Source organism: Natrix helvetica (assembly GCF_964273705.1).
Source record: "Natrix helvetica genome assembly, chromosome: 2".
Classification (NCBI taxonomy): domain Eukaryota; kingdom Metazoa; phylum Chordata; class Lepidosauria; order Squamata; family Natricidae; genus Natrix; species Natrix helvetica.
Genome location: NC_138552.1, coordinates 130,606,662 through 130,622,830, shown reverse-complemented (window position 1 = coordinate 130,622,830; position 16,169 = coordinate 130,606,662). Strand labels below are relative to the sequence as shown.

Here is a 16,169-nt window from a genome sequence, read left to right as displayed (position 1 = left end):
GTCTTAAAGCCATAAATATTGCAGCATCTTTCACATATCTTGCTGATGGCAGTCTTGTAGTGGGCAGGCCACATTTAGAAACCACTGGTCCACCTTGGACTGTTCTGGTTAATACTTTCATGGATGAGGGACAACCAGGAAATCAAAGACAGCAATTAAAAGCGATCTCTACATGGCTACTAAGAAAACAAGATGCTCTCCAGAGGAGTTTAATTCAACTTTAGCAATTTATGCAGGAATTGCGATTCCAATAATGCAGCTAGGATTTCATTTCTCCAAAACTACCACTGATGTCATTGAAATATATCTCTTCTCAAGTTTTATTGCTTTAAAATATAATTATTTTCTCTGTCTATCTCCCTTCCCTCACCCCTCTGCATGAAGATTTATTACTGGGAAAGTAATTTGTTGAGAAAATTATGAATAGTTTTAGTGTGTGTAACAAGGATATGAAAGACTGTCCGTTCCCATTCATGGATTAGCATGTGATCCAAGAAGCTTAATCATTAAAAATGTAGACTTCCAGTTAAAAAGCTTTTTTCCCATTTTTGCCTCTGTCTGTCTGTCTGTCTGTCTGTCTAATGTAGATAACATCCATCTCACTCTCAGAATGGCTGGTGTACAATTAATAGCATGAAAACATAAAAATCATATAAAATGCATATATTCGTAAAAAGAGCCAGGTAAAAACCAAGAATAGGTTGGACTAGAAAACCTCTGAGGTCCCTTCCCACCCTAGGATTCTAAGTTAAAAGTTAAAAGGCAGGGGAAGGGGCTTCAGGGAGCTAACCACCTCTAGGATTATGTGCCACTCTACAAGCTCCATGCGAGTTGGAAAAACATGATATTCAAACTCTTTTGAAAGGCCAGGAGAAATGGGCACTTAAACCCTGAGGGGAGGATATTCCAGTGGGCAGGAGCAAGAGCAGAGAAGGTTCTCTTCCTTAACCCCACCAGTTGGAATTCTTTAATTGATGGAGTCTATAATATATCTTACCTGCCTGACCAGGTGGGATGAGCTGATGTGAAAGAAGTAAGGTGGCTCCTCAGGTAACCTGTCCCCCTGCCATGCAGGGCTTTAAATGTGATAATTGACATCTTGAATTGAACTTGAAAGCAAACTGACACCCAATGAAAGTCACACATCAAAGGTGTTACATGCACCATTCTTAGAGCACCCAAAGTTGCCCCATTCTGCAGCAACTGAAGCTGTAAACTTTATTAAAGTTTGCTACCATTATTTAAACACTTTAAGAAAATGGGCATGACCAGGAATGAAGAAATGGCCTCCACCATGCTGCATTTGTTATAAAAACCACCAGTTAAGAAGATTAATAAAAGAATTCCAATAATTTATCCATGATTTGTAATCATCCTCACTTTAGGATAATAAACCTGGAAAGGGATTAATTGGTCAGGTTTTCTTCATTTAAACTGCATCTACTTCTGTCTTCCCTCTCTTGCTTACCTTTGAACAGTTGAACAGAGGGGACAGGCCCTGGGGAGCTTCCCAGAAAAGCATACAAGCAATGCTCAGTACCTGCTTAATTTCCTTCTTTAATTTTTGCAATGAAAGCAAAGGTTCTCTCCAGTCTGGAAGCAATTTGAATGTAGTTCCCTTTTTACCATCCCTGGCTATCCAGCACCTGTAGCCTCCCATATAGATTCCACTGGAGAAGGCCAGCTGAGAGCCAAGGGCATAATAGCAATAGCATTTAGACTTATATACCGCTTCATAGTGCTTTACATCCCTCTCTTAAGCGGTTTACGGAGACAGCCTATTGCCCCCAACAATCTGGGTCCTCATTTTACCGACCTCGGAAGGATGAGTCAACCTTGAGCCTGGTGAGATTGGATCTGCCAAACTGCTGGCAGCTGGTGATCAGCAGAAGTAGCCTGCAGTACTGCACTCTAACCACTGGGCCACCGCATCTCAATATACAAAGACTCCTAAGGCATATGCAGGGCACCAGATTGAAAAAGGCTGGTGATGATGGAAATCATATCATTTTATTAGAAATTGTAGAAAATATTCGTAACTGGGGTTGTAGATTTGGGCAGATGTTTGTCCTTGGAGCTTGCTGCTTGGCTCCAAGACGTTTCATTACCAAACTAGGTAACATCTTCGGGGGGGGGGGGGTTGGGTGAAGTGAATCAATCAACCAGGACCTGTATAACCGAACAAGACACTTCACCCCAAAAGCTGAAGATGTTACCTAGGTTGGTTAATGAAACATCCGGGAGCCAAGCAGCAAGCTCCGAGGACAAATCATACTACCTTATCTTAGCATATTCTTCCAAAGGGCCAGAAGGTCAAACTCAGCAATCCATCAGCTAGCAATGAAGGAGGAGAGGTACCGAGAAATAAAAGCAGTCTCCCACCCCTTTATTTGCAGGGGGGTCTCCGCTGGACCAGCCCAATGCAGTGCAAGAGCAATGGATCTAGGCGAGCAGAGGGCTCGCTTCTTCGAGGCAAGGGCTACCGCCGGTCAACTTCGCCCTCCTCGGGCTCAGGGAGCGGATTATAGCCACGGCGCCGGGCCAAGTGGCTGAAGCTCTTTCTTCCACCGGGTCAATTCGAATCAACGCTACTTTTTTCCCCCTTTCCCCAGCCGGTTTTCCGCCCACCTTACCCCGCGCTCCAGCTGTTCGGGTTTGAGCCCCACCCTCGGTCACCCCGTGGATTGGGCGAGCGCAGGAAGCAAGACGAACCGGATTCGCTTTCGCGGCTAAAAAAACCCACCAGGCACAGATGGGCCCGGTTTGGTCGATTCCGGATTGGAGCGGGTGTTTAACGGGCCGCGATCGTCATCTCGCGGGGGGCTGAGCGCGGGTTCCTCCTCTTTCCTTAGTTCCTCCAGCCGCGCCGCCAGCACCATGGCCGAGGTGCCCCCCGTGGTCCGGATCAAAGTCTCCCTCAAGATCCAGCCGAATGACGGCCCCGTCTACTTCAAGGTGGACGGCCAGAGGTTCGGTCAGAACCGCACCATCAAATTGCTGACGGGGGCCAAATACAAGGTCGAGGTGGCCCTGAAGCCGGGAACCGTCCACGCCACGTAAGTGCGCATCCCTCTCCTTCCCCGCCAGCCGCTTCTCTCTTCCTCGTAATCCGCCCGCCCTTATTTGCAGAGCGCCGAGATTTATTGCTGGCGAGCGGATGGGCAGGCGCTTCCATTTTTCCCGCCGTGGGAATTGCAGCTTCTGTTAGCCGGTTTCGGACAATGCCTCGCTCCTTTCTCCCCTCCCCCCCCCCCGCCCATTCACGAAACAACCCTGGCAAGCAGCCGTAGTGCGGGAGATCGAACACACCCATCCGGGCTCCCCGTTTGTCGGAGGGCGATAAGGCTCGGAGAAACGCTCTAGTCGCGCCCTGCTAGGTGAAACCATATAGCACAGGCGGGGGGGGGGGAGCAATGGGACCCAGGCCTAAGCCTGCAATTATCTTTAGGGCTTTAGGCCCGGGACGAGAAAATAGAGACCACTGCAAGAAACGCCAAAGAGAACGGTGGCAATCCGGAATGAATGCGGGGAAGCCTGTTAATCGGCGAAAGCTTTCCAACTCTGGTTATATAACGGACCGCCGGCTGACCCAGCCTCTTTTCTGTTGGGTGCGGCTTTACGTTGGGGACTTAACCAGGTTTCGTCTATGATCAATTTCTACTATTTAGAATTACAGTCGCCCTGCGGTATCTTTTCAGCCTCTTGAGATCAGTAAGTTCGTGGCTTGTATTAAATGGATAGATTATATAGCTCTGCTGTATTTGGGGATAGGGTAGATGTAGCCCAGTTTCCCAGGGTTCCTGTCTAGAAGCATTGGGAGGGAAGGGGGTGCCTTCCAGATGTTGTAGCTAAAAGCCCCATGTTCCTTTGCAACTGATCGTGCTGGGAAAAGGTTGCTGTTTGGAGGTCACAAGGTTGCTTGCCTATTCTAGGCGAAGAGAAATGCAACAGTAAAGGCTGTAGCCTGGAAGTGTACACGTGCTTTACATGCCCAGTATTTCCAGGAGATGCTAGGAAAATCCTCTTTTCTGAATATCTGGAGACCTGATGCCATGTCTGGGACTTGAGATCTGAGCACATGGGGCATCTTGGTTTGTAATAATAGGGCAATGCAGAGGCTTGATATACATAATTCACTACCAGTTGAGGCAACTTCTTTGCCTTCAAATAAAATATTCAAATCAAATTGCTGAATTGATTTGATGTATTGGATCAGATTGGATGCTTTTAGTCTATAATTTAGCAATTTGGTGGACAGCTGTGCACATGCTTCCTCTTTATTGAATCTTTATTTAAATTGTTGGAGCTTCGTGATTCACATCCTCCTAATTAAGCTATGTAAGTGTTATGCTGTATCTTGCGTTTCTCTGCCTTTTGAGCTCTCAACACCCAAGATTCCTAAGTCTTCACAATTTTCTTTGAGCCTCTTTATTTCAATTGTCTTAATTTAGATTAGTGTCCTTTAAGTGATGGTGGAATCAACATTATGGATTTTATCTCAAAAGAGATAAAGACAAATTTTAAAGCAGCATTTTTCCTTCCAGCACCCAGTACATAACCATTTTACACGTTTCCTCCTCAATATTTCATTTTGAGTGAAAGATTATTTAAGAGGTTATTCCCGTCACAGTTTAATTGATTATGTGCCATAAGTAATTTCTGATACCTAGTGTCTACACTAATAGATTTTTATACCTGACGATTTATTCCTAACCTGGAATTTATGATTTCCCATGGTAGAAGATGCTGGAGGCAGACAATCTCTGTAGTGATAATAGCAAAGGCATCAATTCTTATTGCATGGGAGAATGGAGTGGATACACCACATGGATAGAAAATCATTATCACAGTTTAGACTTTTAAAATTTTCTCCAAACTGGTATAGCTATCCTCAGAAAGGTGGGTAACTTGAAATGACTGAACACATACAAATGTACTTTTCAAGTAGACAGCTGTGTGAAGTTACAACTGCCAAAACATCTTAGGGAGATATTTACGGGAATGAGATTCGAACAGCTTGATATGGGAGATTCCATTCTATACCCTACAATGAGCAACTCTGCATTTACAGAGCGGCAGAGATAGAAGACCTGGCTCACATCCTATTTGATTGTTGCCTGTATAAGACGGTGAGAGGCAGGTACTTTGGACTATATACCAAATGAATGACCCATTGGGATCCCCATATCAAAAAAACTTACTTTATGTGCTTCCAGAACCTAAAAATAACATTTAACACAGCACAGTACTTAAACAAAATGGTTCGGTTGAGATCTGCATACGTGGGACTGATTGGGGTAGATTGTAGGGGTGACACCGAAATATAATTTTATGTCATTTTATTCTTTTTACATATTTATGTATTAAATTATTGTATCTTACCCTATAACTATTGTATTTTACCCTACTCTTATTTTAAATTGTTTGTATAGGATTCTATTGGTGATGTGTGTTTGAACCCTGTGCTTTGATATGGCCTATAGCAGGGATGGGGAACCTTTTTTCGCCTCGGGTGCCAAAAGCACGCACATGCACTATTGCAGATGCTCATGTGCTCACCCCTGTAATTTAATTCCTCCTGCGCTGTGTACATTTGTGCACGGCTTTCTTGGAGCCTGGGGAGGGTGAAAATGGCCTCCCCTGCCCCCCCCCCCGGAGGCCCTCCAGAGGCCGGAAACAGCCCGATTTCCAGTGGGCCCAGTAGATCTGTTTTTCACCCTCCCAAGCTCCAGAGGCTTTCTAGGAGCCTGGGGAGATGAAAAAATGCCCCAATGTACAAAACGGAAGTTCAGGAACAGACTTCCGGGTTGCCAATGGGACACTTTTCTCCCCCTGGAGTCTTCAGGAGTCTTCGCTGAAGCCTACAGAGAGTGAAAAACAGCCCAACGCGCAAACTGGAAGTCCATTCCCGAACTTCCAGTTTGTGTGCTGGGTGGTTTTTCACCTTCCAGAGGCTCCAGGGAAGCAAGAACAAATAACAAAATACCGGGACTTGCAAATAGAGGTTGAGCGACTGTGGAAAAAGAAATCATGTGTTGTCCCAATTGTAATTGGAGCCCTTGGAGCAATACCTAAAGGGCTACCTCGCTATTTGAAAATTCTAAATTTACCTGACTTGAACATTCTGACTCTACAAAAAACCACCCTAATTGGAACTACTTATATCCTCCGACCTTACCTTAACAGTTCCTAGGTCCTTGGTTCGGACTCGAGCTGTTGAGCTACCAACCAGCCCCAAAGGCTGTGAATCTCACCCAAGATTAACCACATAATAATAATAATAAATTTTCTTGTCTCAAAACAATGGAATCATTAAGTACTAACAGATATTAAGATTACCAAACTCTGTTTCAGGACAATGGGAATAGGTGGAGTGACTGTGCCTCTTGAAGAGACAGCAAGAGAACCGCAACTTGTTACTTACACTGGCATCTATGACACAGAAGGAGTTCCTCATACCAAAAGTGGGGAAAGACAACCTATACAAGTCAACCTACAGGTAGCGTATATCTCTGAAAGGAGGGTGGGGGAGGAGGAGGATGAAAAATAAATGGAATGAAGTTAGTAGAAAGAAGAGTGAAAACAGTAAATTGCATGATTTGATCATACTCTTTTTATGATAATGAGTTGTCCTTGGCCTGCGTACACCTTTTCAGATTTTTATATTTGCCTTTTTCCCTGCTTCCCAAAGAAGCAAACTAATTGTGTGGTCAGCTGTTATAGAAAAACGAAACCCCTAACTACAGTGCAGTTTGCTTCCCGACCCTAAGATTGTTCTGCCTCTTACTTGCTACTCGAAAGAAAGAGTTTTCTTCCCAGAATGCACAACCTTTATTTCAGATGATGTCCTGTCTGATTTCTTCTCACAATGCACTTTCACTTTTTAAGCATTTGTGAAGCTTGCAGCTATAACTACAACCCACCAAGCCCGTAACCTCAAAGTACGTTCTTGATTAAAATCTCAGAAATTGAAACGGCGAAGGAGGCAAGAGCAGAGGTCATTAGCTTGGAAGAGTTATGATCAGAGCTAGATGCACTCATCTCTGACTTGAAAAATTCCTCTTGTCTACTTCAATTGAGGAGAGGGAAGTTCAGCATCCCATGTCTTGGTACAAAGCAAAGATGCACCACCTGAAGGACCATGGCTACACGCAATCCCAAAAGCTTTAGATTTATCACAGAGGAAAATGCATTCCTTGTCAATAGCACTATCTAAGGTTTTTTTTTTTTTTCTGGTCCAGTCTACTTTCGGGAATGTGTGACAGTTTTCAACTGGGTTCATACCTGGTATGCTATATTTAGAACTGCAAAATGTTGGTACTTTTTCTGCCAAGGATCATTAAATCGGATAAAACTGTCCTCTTAAGGAAGTTTCTAGAATTTTCTAAATAAGTTTTGGCATGACCATCATGTGAGCAAGGAGTCATATTCCTGGAAAGATCTCTCTTATTTCATCTGAGGTGTTACTCATTTATAGTCATTTCAATTAAAAACTATGTAGGGGAAATGGACTTTAACAGCAAAGCACAATCCTCCAGTATATTCTCAAGAAGGCCTCTGGGCTTCACATAGGTTTGATAGATATTCGTAGAAAGCAGTGGACAGTGGGAAGGGGGCTGCAGAACTATATTTGGGAGAATGCTGGCCAGCTAAGCAAAAAAGGGAAGCTAGGGAGATAAGACAGCAGAATGGATGAACAGAAATGGTCTGGAATAACTTCGCCCAACTTACCTTCCTGGTAAATTGATGATATTATTTGTCAGAGTTCCCATAAGATGCTCATCTATGTCTAACATCCCAAAATACCATATTTTTCGGAGTATAAGATACACCTTTTCCCCTCAAAAAAGCTGAAAATCTGGGTGTGTCTTATACACTGAATATAGCACTTTTTGCCTCCTGAAACCCCAAAATGGCTGTGCATAGCTTTTAGGAGGCTTTCACAGAGCTCCTGGGGGCTGGGGATGGCAGAAATGAGCAAAAAAAAAGGGACGGTTTTTGCTCAATTTTGCCCCCCCAGCCCTCAGGAGCAGTCTATAAGCCCCCTAAAGGCAACCCATGCCCTTTTTTTGACAAAAAAACGGCCGTTTTTTGCTCATTTTTGCCCCCCCCCCCTCAGGAGCACTCTACAAGCTGCCTAAAGGCTATTCATGCCCTTTTTTGGAAAAAAAACCAGGCCTGTTTTCGGAAAAATAGGCTGTTTGGGGGAGGTTTGCAGAGTGCAAAAACTTTTTTTTTATTTGCCTCTTCAAAATCTTGGTGCGTCTTATACTCCTTATAATCCATTTTTTTGTTATTACATCATCTTCATCAAAGTTTATGACAAAAGTGGGCAGCCTGTGGTTCTAGACTGCACCCCACCCTCCCAACCTCCTGCTTTTGAAATCTCTGGCAAGGATTTCTGAAAAGTCACAGTTGCTCACCATTTTGAATTCATAAATATATGGAAAGTCTGAAGTAACCAGTTAAAAAAGCAAAGAACCACTCCCAAATCCCAGATTGGCTTATGTGCCTCATGTGTCCCTAACCCTCCCTCTTAATTTAGGAATCTTTAAAATTATTAAATGTGTCTCTTGTCTACTCCAATTTATGAAGTTTAAGCAGTAAACCTAAGTTTACTTAAGAAAACTTTCAAAAGTTCTGACAAACATTGTGTTTCATGTGGGAATCTGAGGCTTAGCTCTTCATAAGATTTCCCCATGGGTGTAGATGGGAGAGACCATTAAAATAACTTTGGGACTACAAGGTCATTCTTCTCTGCCCAAGCTTAAGTCAACAGTATCATTGTCATGTCATCTGCTAAATCTACTTGTGGTTTGGCTCTTCTCTTTTGAAAAACATTTGAAATCAATGACTCTGCAAATGGAAAGCATATCTAATGCTGCATTTTTAAAAAGTATGAGGTTCCAGGATAAAGGTGAAAATTGATTCCAGATAGAAGCTACATTTGATTTGGTGAAATTAAAATTCAAACTTAAAAATATATACATGAAGTATAGCCGATATGATTATTCTATATGTTGAAGAACTTTTCCCTTTGATTAAATTAACAATTATAATTTTAAAACAATACCAAAGGTCCCTTTGATGCTACATTTTAAATTTGGGGGCTAGAAATCTGTTGTATCACTTTGCACTTTATAAATTAATATTAAGCAAATATTCATATCTGATATATGAGACACAGAAGTTTCTGATTCTGAGTTGACTCAGAGGTCATTATGGAAAGGAGTTTTATAATAAATCACTCCATTGGAAAAATTGAAATATGCACAGATGAGCAAAGGTCAGTCCACAAACCCTGGGCTGAAACTCTGACAAAGATTAGCTGTCATCAGTAACATGACCAAGTGCCTTTTGCAGTGTTTCTTTAAATTGGGTTCTTTTAAAATCTCTTGACTTCCAATATAATCTTGCTTTATGACAGGAGTGAAAGCAGTGTGGTCTTCTGTCACAGCAGTGGGATAGATGCAACATGCTACACATCACAGCCTAACCTCTCTTTTGTCCATTGGATTTCCCACCTTTTCTCCATCTTTGCCTATTTCTTGCCATATTTCCCTTTGTTGAACCTCTCTCTTCTTTCTTATATACTAAATTCCCCAATTATTATCTGTCCTTGCCCAACATGTTCCCTCACTGCTTTTTTTCTTTATGTACCACTTCCTTGAGTGGTTTCTCTCTTCATTCTACTTTCCCTGCATTGATTTTCCCAGCACCCTTCCCTCCCCTCTTCATACTCATTTCTCCATTTCACCATTCTTCTCAGTTTATGACCATATTATTTACTTCATTAACATAGAGACTTACTACAGCTCCACATTAACTGAGCAGAACTAAGACTCTCTTCTTAAATATATTTCTGAAGAACGATAATTTCTGGCAATCCCAAAGGTGCTTTTTCAAGAGTCAACTGGACTTCCTGGTTTAGCTAAAATAATGCAAATGACCAGCTGTCTGCAAGGAGTATAAATTCTTCCATTCCCCACCATCCAGTCAGAACTGAAGAAGCTTCTTGGATAAGAAGCGAAACTTCTTCAAAAAAACAAACAAGGAAGTCCAGTTGCCTCCTGAAAAAGCCCCTCTGGGACAACCATGACCTGGATGACTCAGAATCTCCATAGACAATTTCTGGCAATATCTTCCCTTGTTTACCTTTAATAATATATATAATCACAGACAATAATTTTATTTCAATCATAAAGAAAACTTTAATTCCTTAAGTTTGAGTATCTGCTCAATGGGGAAAATAGATCCCTCACTCCAAATTTTTGGGAAGAGAGTGGCCCTTGCTTGATACAGGAAGAAAGGACTTGGCAAAGATCACCTCATTCTTGCCCTTTCAGCAGAAATGTTGCTCTGAATAAAATTGCTGATGGAAAGATCTCTTGCAAAACTAGATCCAAACTATAATCTGCTCAATGGGGAAAATAGATCCCTCACTCCAAATTTTTGGGAAGAGAGTGGCCCTTGCTTGATACAGGAAGAAAGGACTTGGCAAAGATCACCTCATTCTTGCCCTTTCAGCAGAAATGTTGCTCTGAATAAAATTGCTGATGGAAAGATCTCTTCCAAACTAGATCCAAACTATAATGTTCAGTGGCGGTTATGCTACAATCTGAGGCAGATTTATTTGGCAGTAAAACTTTTAGCCTCTTCCCAGATGTGAACAGATTGCACCGATACATATCTGTCTATTTGGAGAGAGGGGACTTTATTCCTTGCTACGCAACACGCTGTGGGTTTTATGGCCTCTTGTATGGTTGGTCATGGCAATACATAAAAAGGAAACGCTGCTCTGGTGAAACAATGAGATGAGTTTGTACTTTCTCTCTAGGTCACTGACCTTGGGGCTTTTGAAACAGTCTGGCAAGTCAAATTCTACAACTATCACAAGCGAGACCACTGCCAATGGGGAAACAGCTTTGGCTGCATTGAGTATGAATGCAAACCCAACGAAACACGCAGCCTCATGTGGATCAATAAGGAAACCTTCTTCTGAAGTGAGGCAACTGTGTCTGGACAATTGCTTGGTGAAATAACTGATCTTCAAACCAGTGCAAAGCCTTACTCAGGCCCTCGGTTGTAGATGTTTTTGTGGAATAAACTGGATTCCTCCCTTTCCCCATCCCACAACGCAACACGTTTGCTTGCAAATAGGTTTCCTTTGAAGCTGTCGAGACTTGCTTCCAAGTGAGTAGGTTGGAAACGGTGGTCACAAGAAATGAGTGTTGCTGGGAAGATGGCTCCTGCTCCCTCCCTAAATGTGAACGGCCCCTCACTGGGGTGAATGGGCAAACGGTGATATTGCAATATCCACTAGGCTCTAGAAGCTCCCTTTCCATAATCATCCTGAGATGCACTGTTTGTGACACCCCCAAGTCATTGTTTTAGAATGTTATCTGCTCTACATGGTAATAACAGTTTCTCTCTTTTTTGTGCTCAGTCTGGTTCTCATTCATGCTAGCAAGTATTGTGAAATGCAGCTTCACTGCTGCCGCTGTGCTCTGAAATTCAGGATACCTTCTCCTTTCTACTAATACTTTTCCAGAACTGAGGAAGTTACTGGCCTATGACTCTCGGCACTCCACGTTAATTGGATTGTTTGGTTGTTCTGACCCTCCAATCTCTGAAAAATCATAGATTCCCGTGGTACAGATTACAGTGCTAATTTCAGGCAACAGGGCATCCAATAATGTAGTAGTAAATTACTATCTGCTCAAATTATTTGCTTAATTTTCACAGCGAAGGAGTAAGATTGCTGAATATTACATAACCTGAGTAAGTCTTCACCATAAGCAATGATGGGATTCTTGAAATTATGCAAAATATCAATGGTTTTAAATTGTGTCATAATAATCATATCATCTACAATTAATTATATCCTAATGTTGCATATCAAAGCCCACAAGTTTTCAGATTACCTGTCCAGTGATATTTTTTAAGAAGAAATGAAATTAATTTGCTACAAGTAACATTTGAGCTGCAGCAGTTCAGAAATTTCAGGTCAAACATGATTTTACCAGGATGCTCTCGAAGTAAAAAGAAAGCTATTTGTATATAAGCTTGTGCAGGATTCTGGAATCTGGTGCTATATACCCTATATAAATCTGTTTACAAATCTGTGGCAAATGAGAAGCACATTGTTTATCTCTTATGAATTTTGGATAAATGTTGCTTCTTTTACAAAGTACAACTGGATTAATAAGAGGAGGTTGTGTTGATGCTACTTTGCATATTAGTGTATTTGTGCCATTCATGAGAACAATCTGTAAAGTGATACAGCTTTTGATCTTTGTAATAAATGAGTTGGAAACCTGTGTCGCTTATTTAGCATTCTTGGAATAATAATTTACTTGTACCAAAGCAACAGAAAATTTGCCATGCAAAAGCAGGGAGTGAATGCTGGAACTGGTGCATCAACAAAGTGACGTATAGCCATTTTTCATACTTACGACAACAACCATGTTACTAATTTAACAACTGTAGTGATTCACTTTTATTATAAATAAAAAAATAGAAGCCAATACAAGCTACAAAAATACAAACTAAAAAATATAAAAGAAAAAAGTGGGGGAAAAGAAGTTTCTCTTTTTATTAAAAAAAAAATTAAAATATTTTTAAACCTTTCACAAAGAGTCCCAGAATTAGTTTTCTGTTTATCTGTTTCACAGTATTTTTCAGAACTTTAGCAGATTTCTTTTGTATGTATATCCAATTAGATTCTGTTTCTCACTTTTAATAAGGTCCTTCAAAACCTTAACAGAGCTCTTTTGTATAGGAAAAAAAACTAAACCTCTTTCCTGGTTCAATATTTGTACATCTCCTTTTGGGAATAAATAATCAATTCCATTTGTTAGGCTGTTATCTTCTTCCATGTCTTTCTCATTACTTGTTACATTTCAGTTCCCCTTTAAAATAATTTCAAAATCATCTGCTGAACTTGTAATTTCATTACAACAAGCACTGTCAATCTTATCAAGAAATGTATCTATTTTGCTAAAAAAAACTTGACAAATTAAAATTGCATAAGATTTTTGCTCCATTTTCTTAATCAACCAGCTCCCTCTAGTGTTCAAAATGCCCTTATGAAAAAACTCAAAACAATTGCCATTTTTCCCATGTTAAATTTTTTCTAATTAACCCAAAACTCTTTGTGAGCATTTAAAACTATTATTTATTTATTTATTTATTTATTTATTTATTTATTTATTTATTTATTTATTTATTTATTTACTGAGCGCTTATAGACCGCCCCCTCTCCCGAAAGGGACTCGGGGCGGTGTACAGTCCATACAAGAAATACATCATATAAATAGCTATATAATTAAACAGTTAAAATTGTTAAATAGGTAGATAAATACGAAGGAGGATAAAAAGAAGGTTTAAAAGAACTGTACAGCTGAGTAAAGTATATAAATATAGTTTTAAAACCCCTAAAAATATCCCATAAAATTAAATTTAAAAAACAATTCCCCTAAAATACCAGTTAAGAAATATGTTTGCCAGGAGGTAGCAGTTATGATTATGCCAGGCCAGCCAATCGGAACAGGTGAGTCTTCAATTTTTGTCGAAAGGAGCGGAAGTCGGTGGTGGTTCTAATGTCGGGGGGGAGGTCATTCCAGAGGGTTGGGCCCATCACAGAGAAGGCCCTACTCCTTGGTGTCGCCCGTTGGCATTGCCTAGTGGACGGCACCAGGAGAAGTCCCTCCCTGTGAGAGCGAATTGGCCGCAGGGATGTGTGTGGCAGGATGCGATCCCGCAGGTAGCTAGGTCCTGTGCCATGGATATAATTATAATTTATAATTATAATTTATAATTATATAATTTTCTTACTCTTGTTAAACTTTATAAAGTTTATATTCCAAGCATACATTTTATGCATTAAAAAAACATTTTTCAAAAACATTTAAAAATTGCATTTACTGGTTAGTTCTTTTTCTAATGAAAAGGTGACTGTTAATAAATACAGTATAACTTGCTGTTCTGAAGGGTCTTAAATCTTTTTAAAGCAGCAGAAAAAAATCCAAATTGATTAAGAAATGAGGTGTGGTTAATTCTTTAAAAAAAACTGCATTATAGTGAGCAAAGATAATTCCTCCATCAATTCCCAGCTCCTTGACCTGTAGGCAAACCTCAAAATTCCTGTGATTTACTCAAGAGGAAGGCTGTGCAGAGCTATGTGGGCTATCTCAAAGATAGCTCCTTAATCCAGAGAACATTGTGGCAGCCAGGATCTTACAACCCACATCAATTTCCATCACAACACCTTCCCATTGCAAAAAGGGATGTTTAGATCATCAGGACTCTCAGCCAAAATCTGTATTTATTTTATTTGATTCAATTTATCAGTCGCACCCTCTCCGCGAAGGGACTCGGGGCGACGTACAATCAAATATAAAGGCATGTGGCATGGAGGGGATAAATACATCAACAATTAACAATACAAAAAGTAAAAGCCACAAAGTTAAAATAAATAACAATAAAATTAATACAATTAAAACAATTAAAATACCCAAAAGATTTAAATACACAGTTTAAAATTGCCAGGGAGGTTAGAAGTTCTGATTAAGCCAGGCCGGCTAGTTGGAACAGGTGGGTCTTGAGTTTCGTGCGGAAGGAGCGGAGATCCGTTGTTATCCTGATATCTGGGGGGAGGTCATTCCAGAGGGCTGGGCCCATCACAGAGAAGGCCCTACTCCTGGGTGCCGCCCTCTGGCACTGCCTAGTGGACGGCACCCGGAGGAGTCCCTCTCTGTGAGAGCGGATTGGTCGCAGGGATTTATGGGGCAGGATACGATCCCGCAAATAACTAGGTCCTGTGCCATGGAGCGCTTTAAAGATGGTGATTAACACGTATGTTTTCATAGCAATTAATGGATTAATGAGTTCATTGTGAAGCACATCCACTGCAGTAATTATGGTTCTTGTCTGTTCATCATTGCAGTGAGGGCCTGAACAACTTTTTTCGCGTACTTGCTTCCAGCATGACATGGAACTAAATTAAACTGTGTTCCAAGTTTGTACCGTGCACAATTTCCAAGTCACCTTGGAAGAGAATGCTTTGGAATGTGCCAGAGCACAAATATGGCACCTGAGTCTTTAACGCAATTGCTATGGTGAATAGGAATGGGCAAGAGCAGGGCTGTCAAACTCGCAGGCCGGATGCATCACACGCTGGCCACACCCACACCCCATTTAGTGAAGGAGGGGGAAAGTCCCAAAAAGTCATGTGACACCACTGTGATGATGTACATTTGACACTCCTGGGCTAGAGGAAGAGATTGCACAGGATATATATATATTGCCAGTTTGGTGGTGTGGTTAAGGCACCGTGCTTGAAACGGGAGCTGTGAATTCCAGCCTCACCTTAGGCACAGAGGTAGCTGAATGAATTTGGGCCCATCATTCACTCTCAGCCCTAGGCAAATCGCTTTGAAAGTTTTTCCAAGAAAACTACAGGGAGTGGTAAGGGCAGTTGCCAGAAATCAACACTGATGTCAAAGTGTGTGTGTGTGTGTGAGAGAGAGAGAGAGATCGATCAGCGAAGAGCTGGATGCCCTGTGCACTGCTGGATGCAGTGAATAGAGAACTGTAGAATTTCTTGCCATTCCATCTTAATGTGGAATCTCCCATGAAATAAGTCCAATAGTATTAGTTCAGGGGGAATCTTTCATAAATCTAACTGTTGAATTATGCAAAGATTATCATCTTGAAAGCATATTACAGTATGTTTATTATGACCATTATACCATTTTATGTGCAAAGTTGTACCTTAGACCACAAATATGAAGAAAATAATTGCAAAACCCTGACTGGAGTCATGCTAAAATAATCGTAGTAGAAATCTGGTGGCCCAGCCTGATCCTAAAAATTATTACAGCTGAGACACTGGAAGATCTATCCAATATTTTCATCAGAACAGGCAAGTTATCGTGGGCTTTCAATGACATGCAGATTCCGAAGAAGCTCTATCAAAGAATTTCATGCTTTACCTCCATGTAAAAATATAGTCACTACATATTTATGGTCACCATAAATGAATAGTGAGAAATCAGATTTTTCCAGCCCAGGGGTAGTAACCATTCTATATAATAGTATGAAGAGTCCTTGCTGATCTCTGAGCTTGGTTATTTGCAGATGTTTCAGTACCCAACTAGGAATCATCA

At 41.1% G+C, this 16,169-nt stretch overlaps 1 protein-coding gene across 1 annotated transcript; it reads left to right on the top strand.

Annotated features, from left to right (window-relative positions):
* The first annotated feature begins 2,740 nt into the window (after positions 1-2,740).
* Positions 2,741-12,320, top strand: CNRIP1 (cannabinoid receptor interacting protein 1). Its single transcript, XM_081941373.1, has 3 exons — positions 2,741-3,056; positions 6,355-6,499; positions 10,838-12,320. The coding sequence occupies exons 1-3, from the start codon at positions 2,878-2,880 to the stop codon at positions 11,000-11,002; spliced, it is 489 nt and encodes a 162-aa protein (XP_081797499.1). The 5' UTR covers positions 2,741-2,877; the 3' UTR covers positions 11,003-12,320.
* Positions 12,321-16,169: the final 3,849 nt, after the last annotated feature.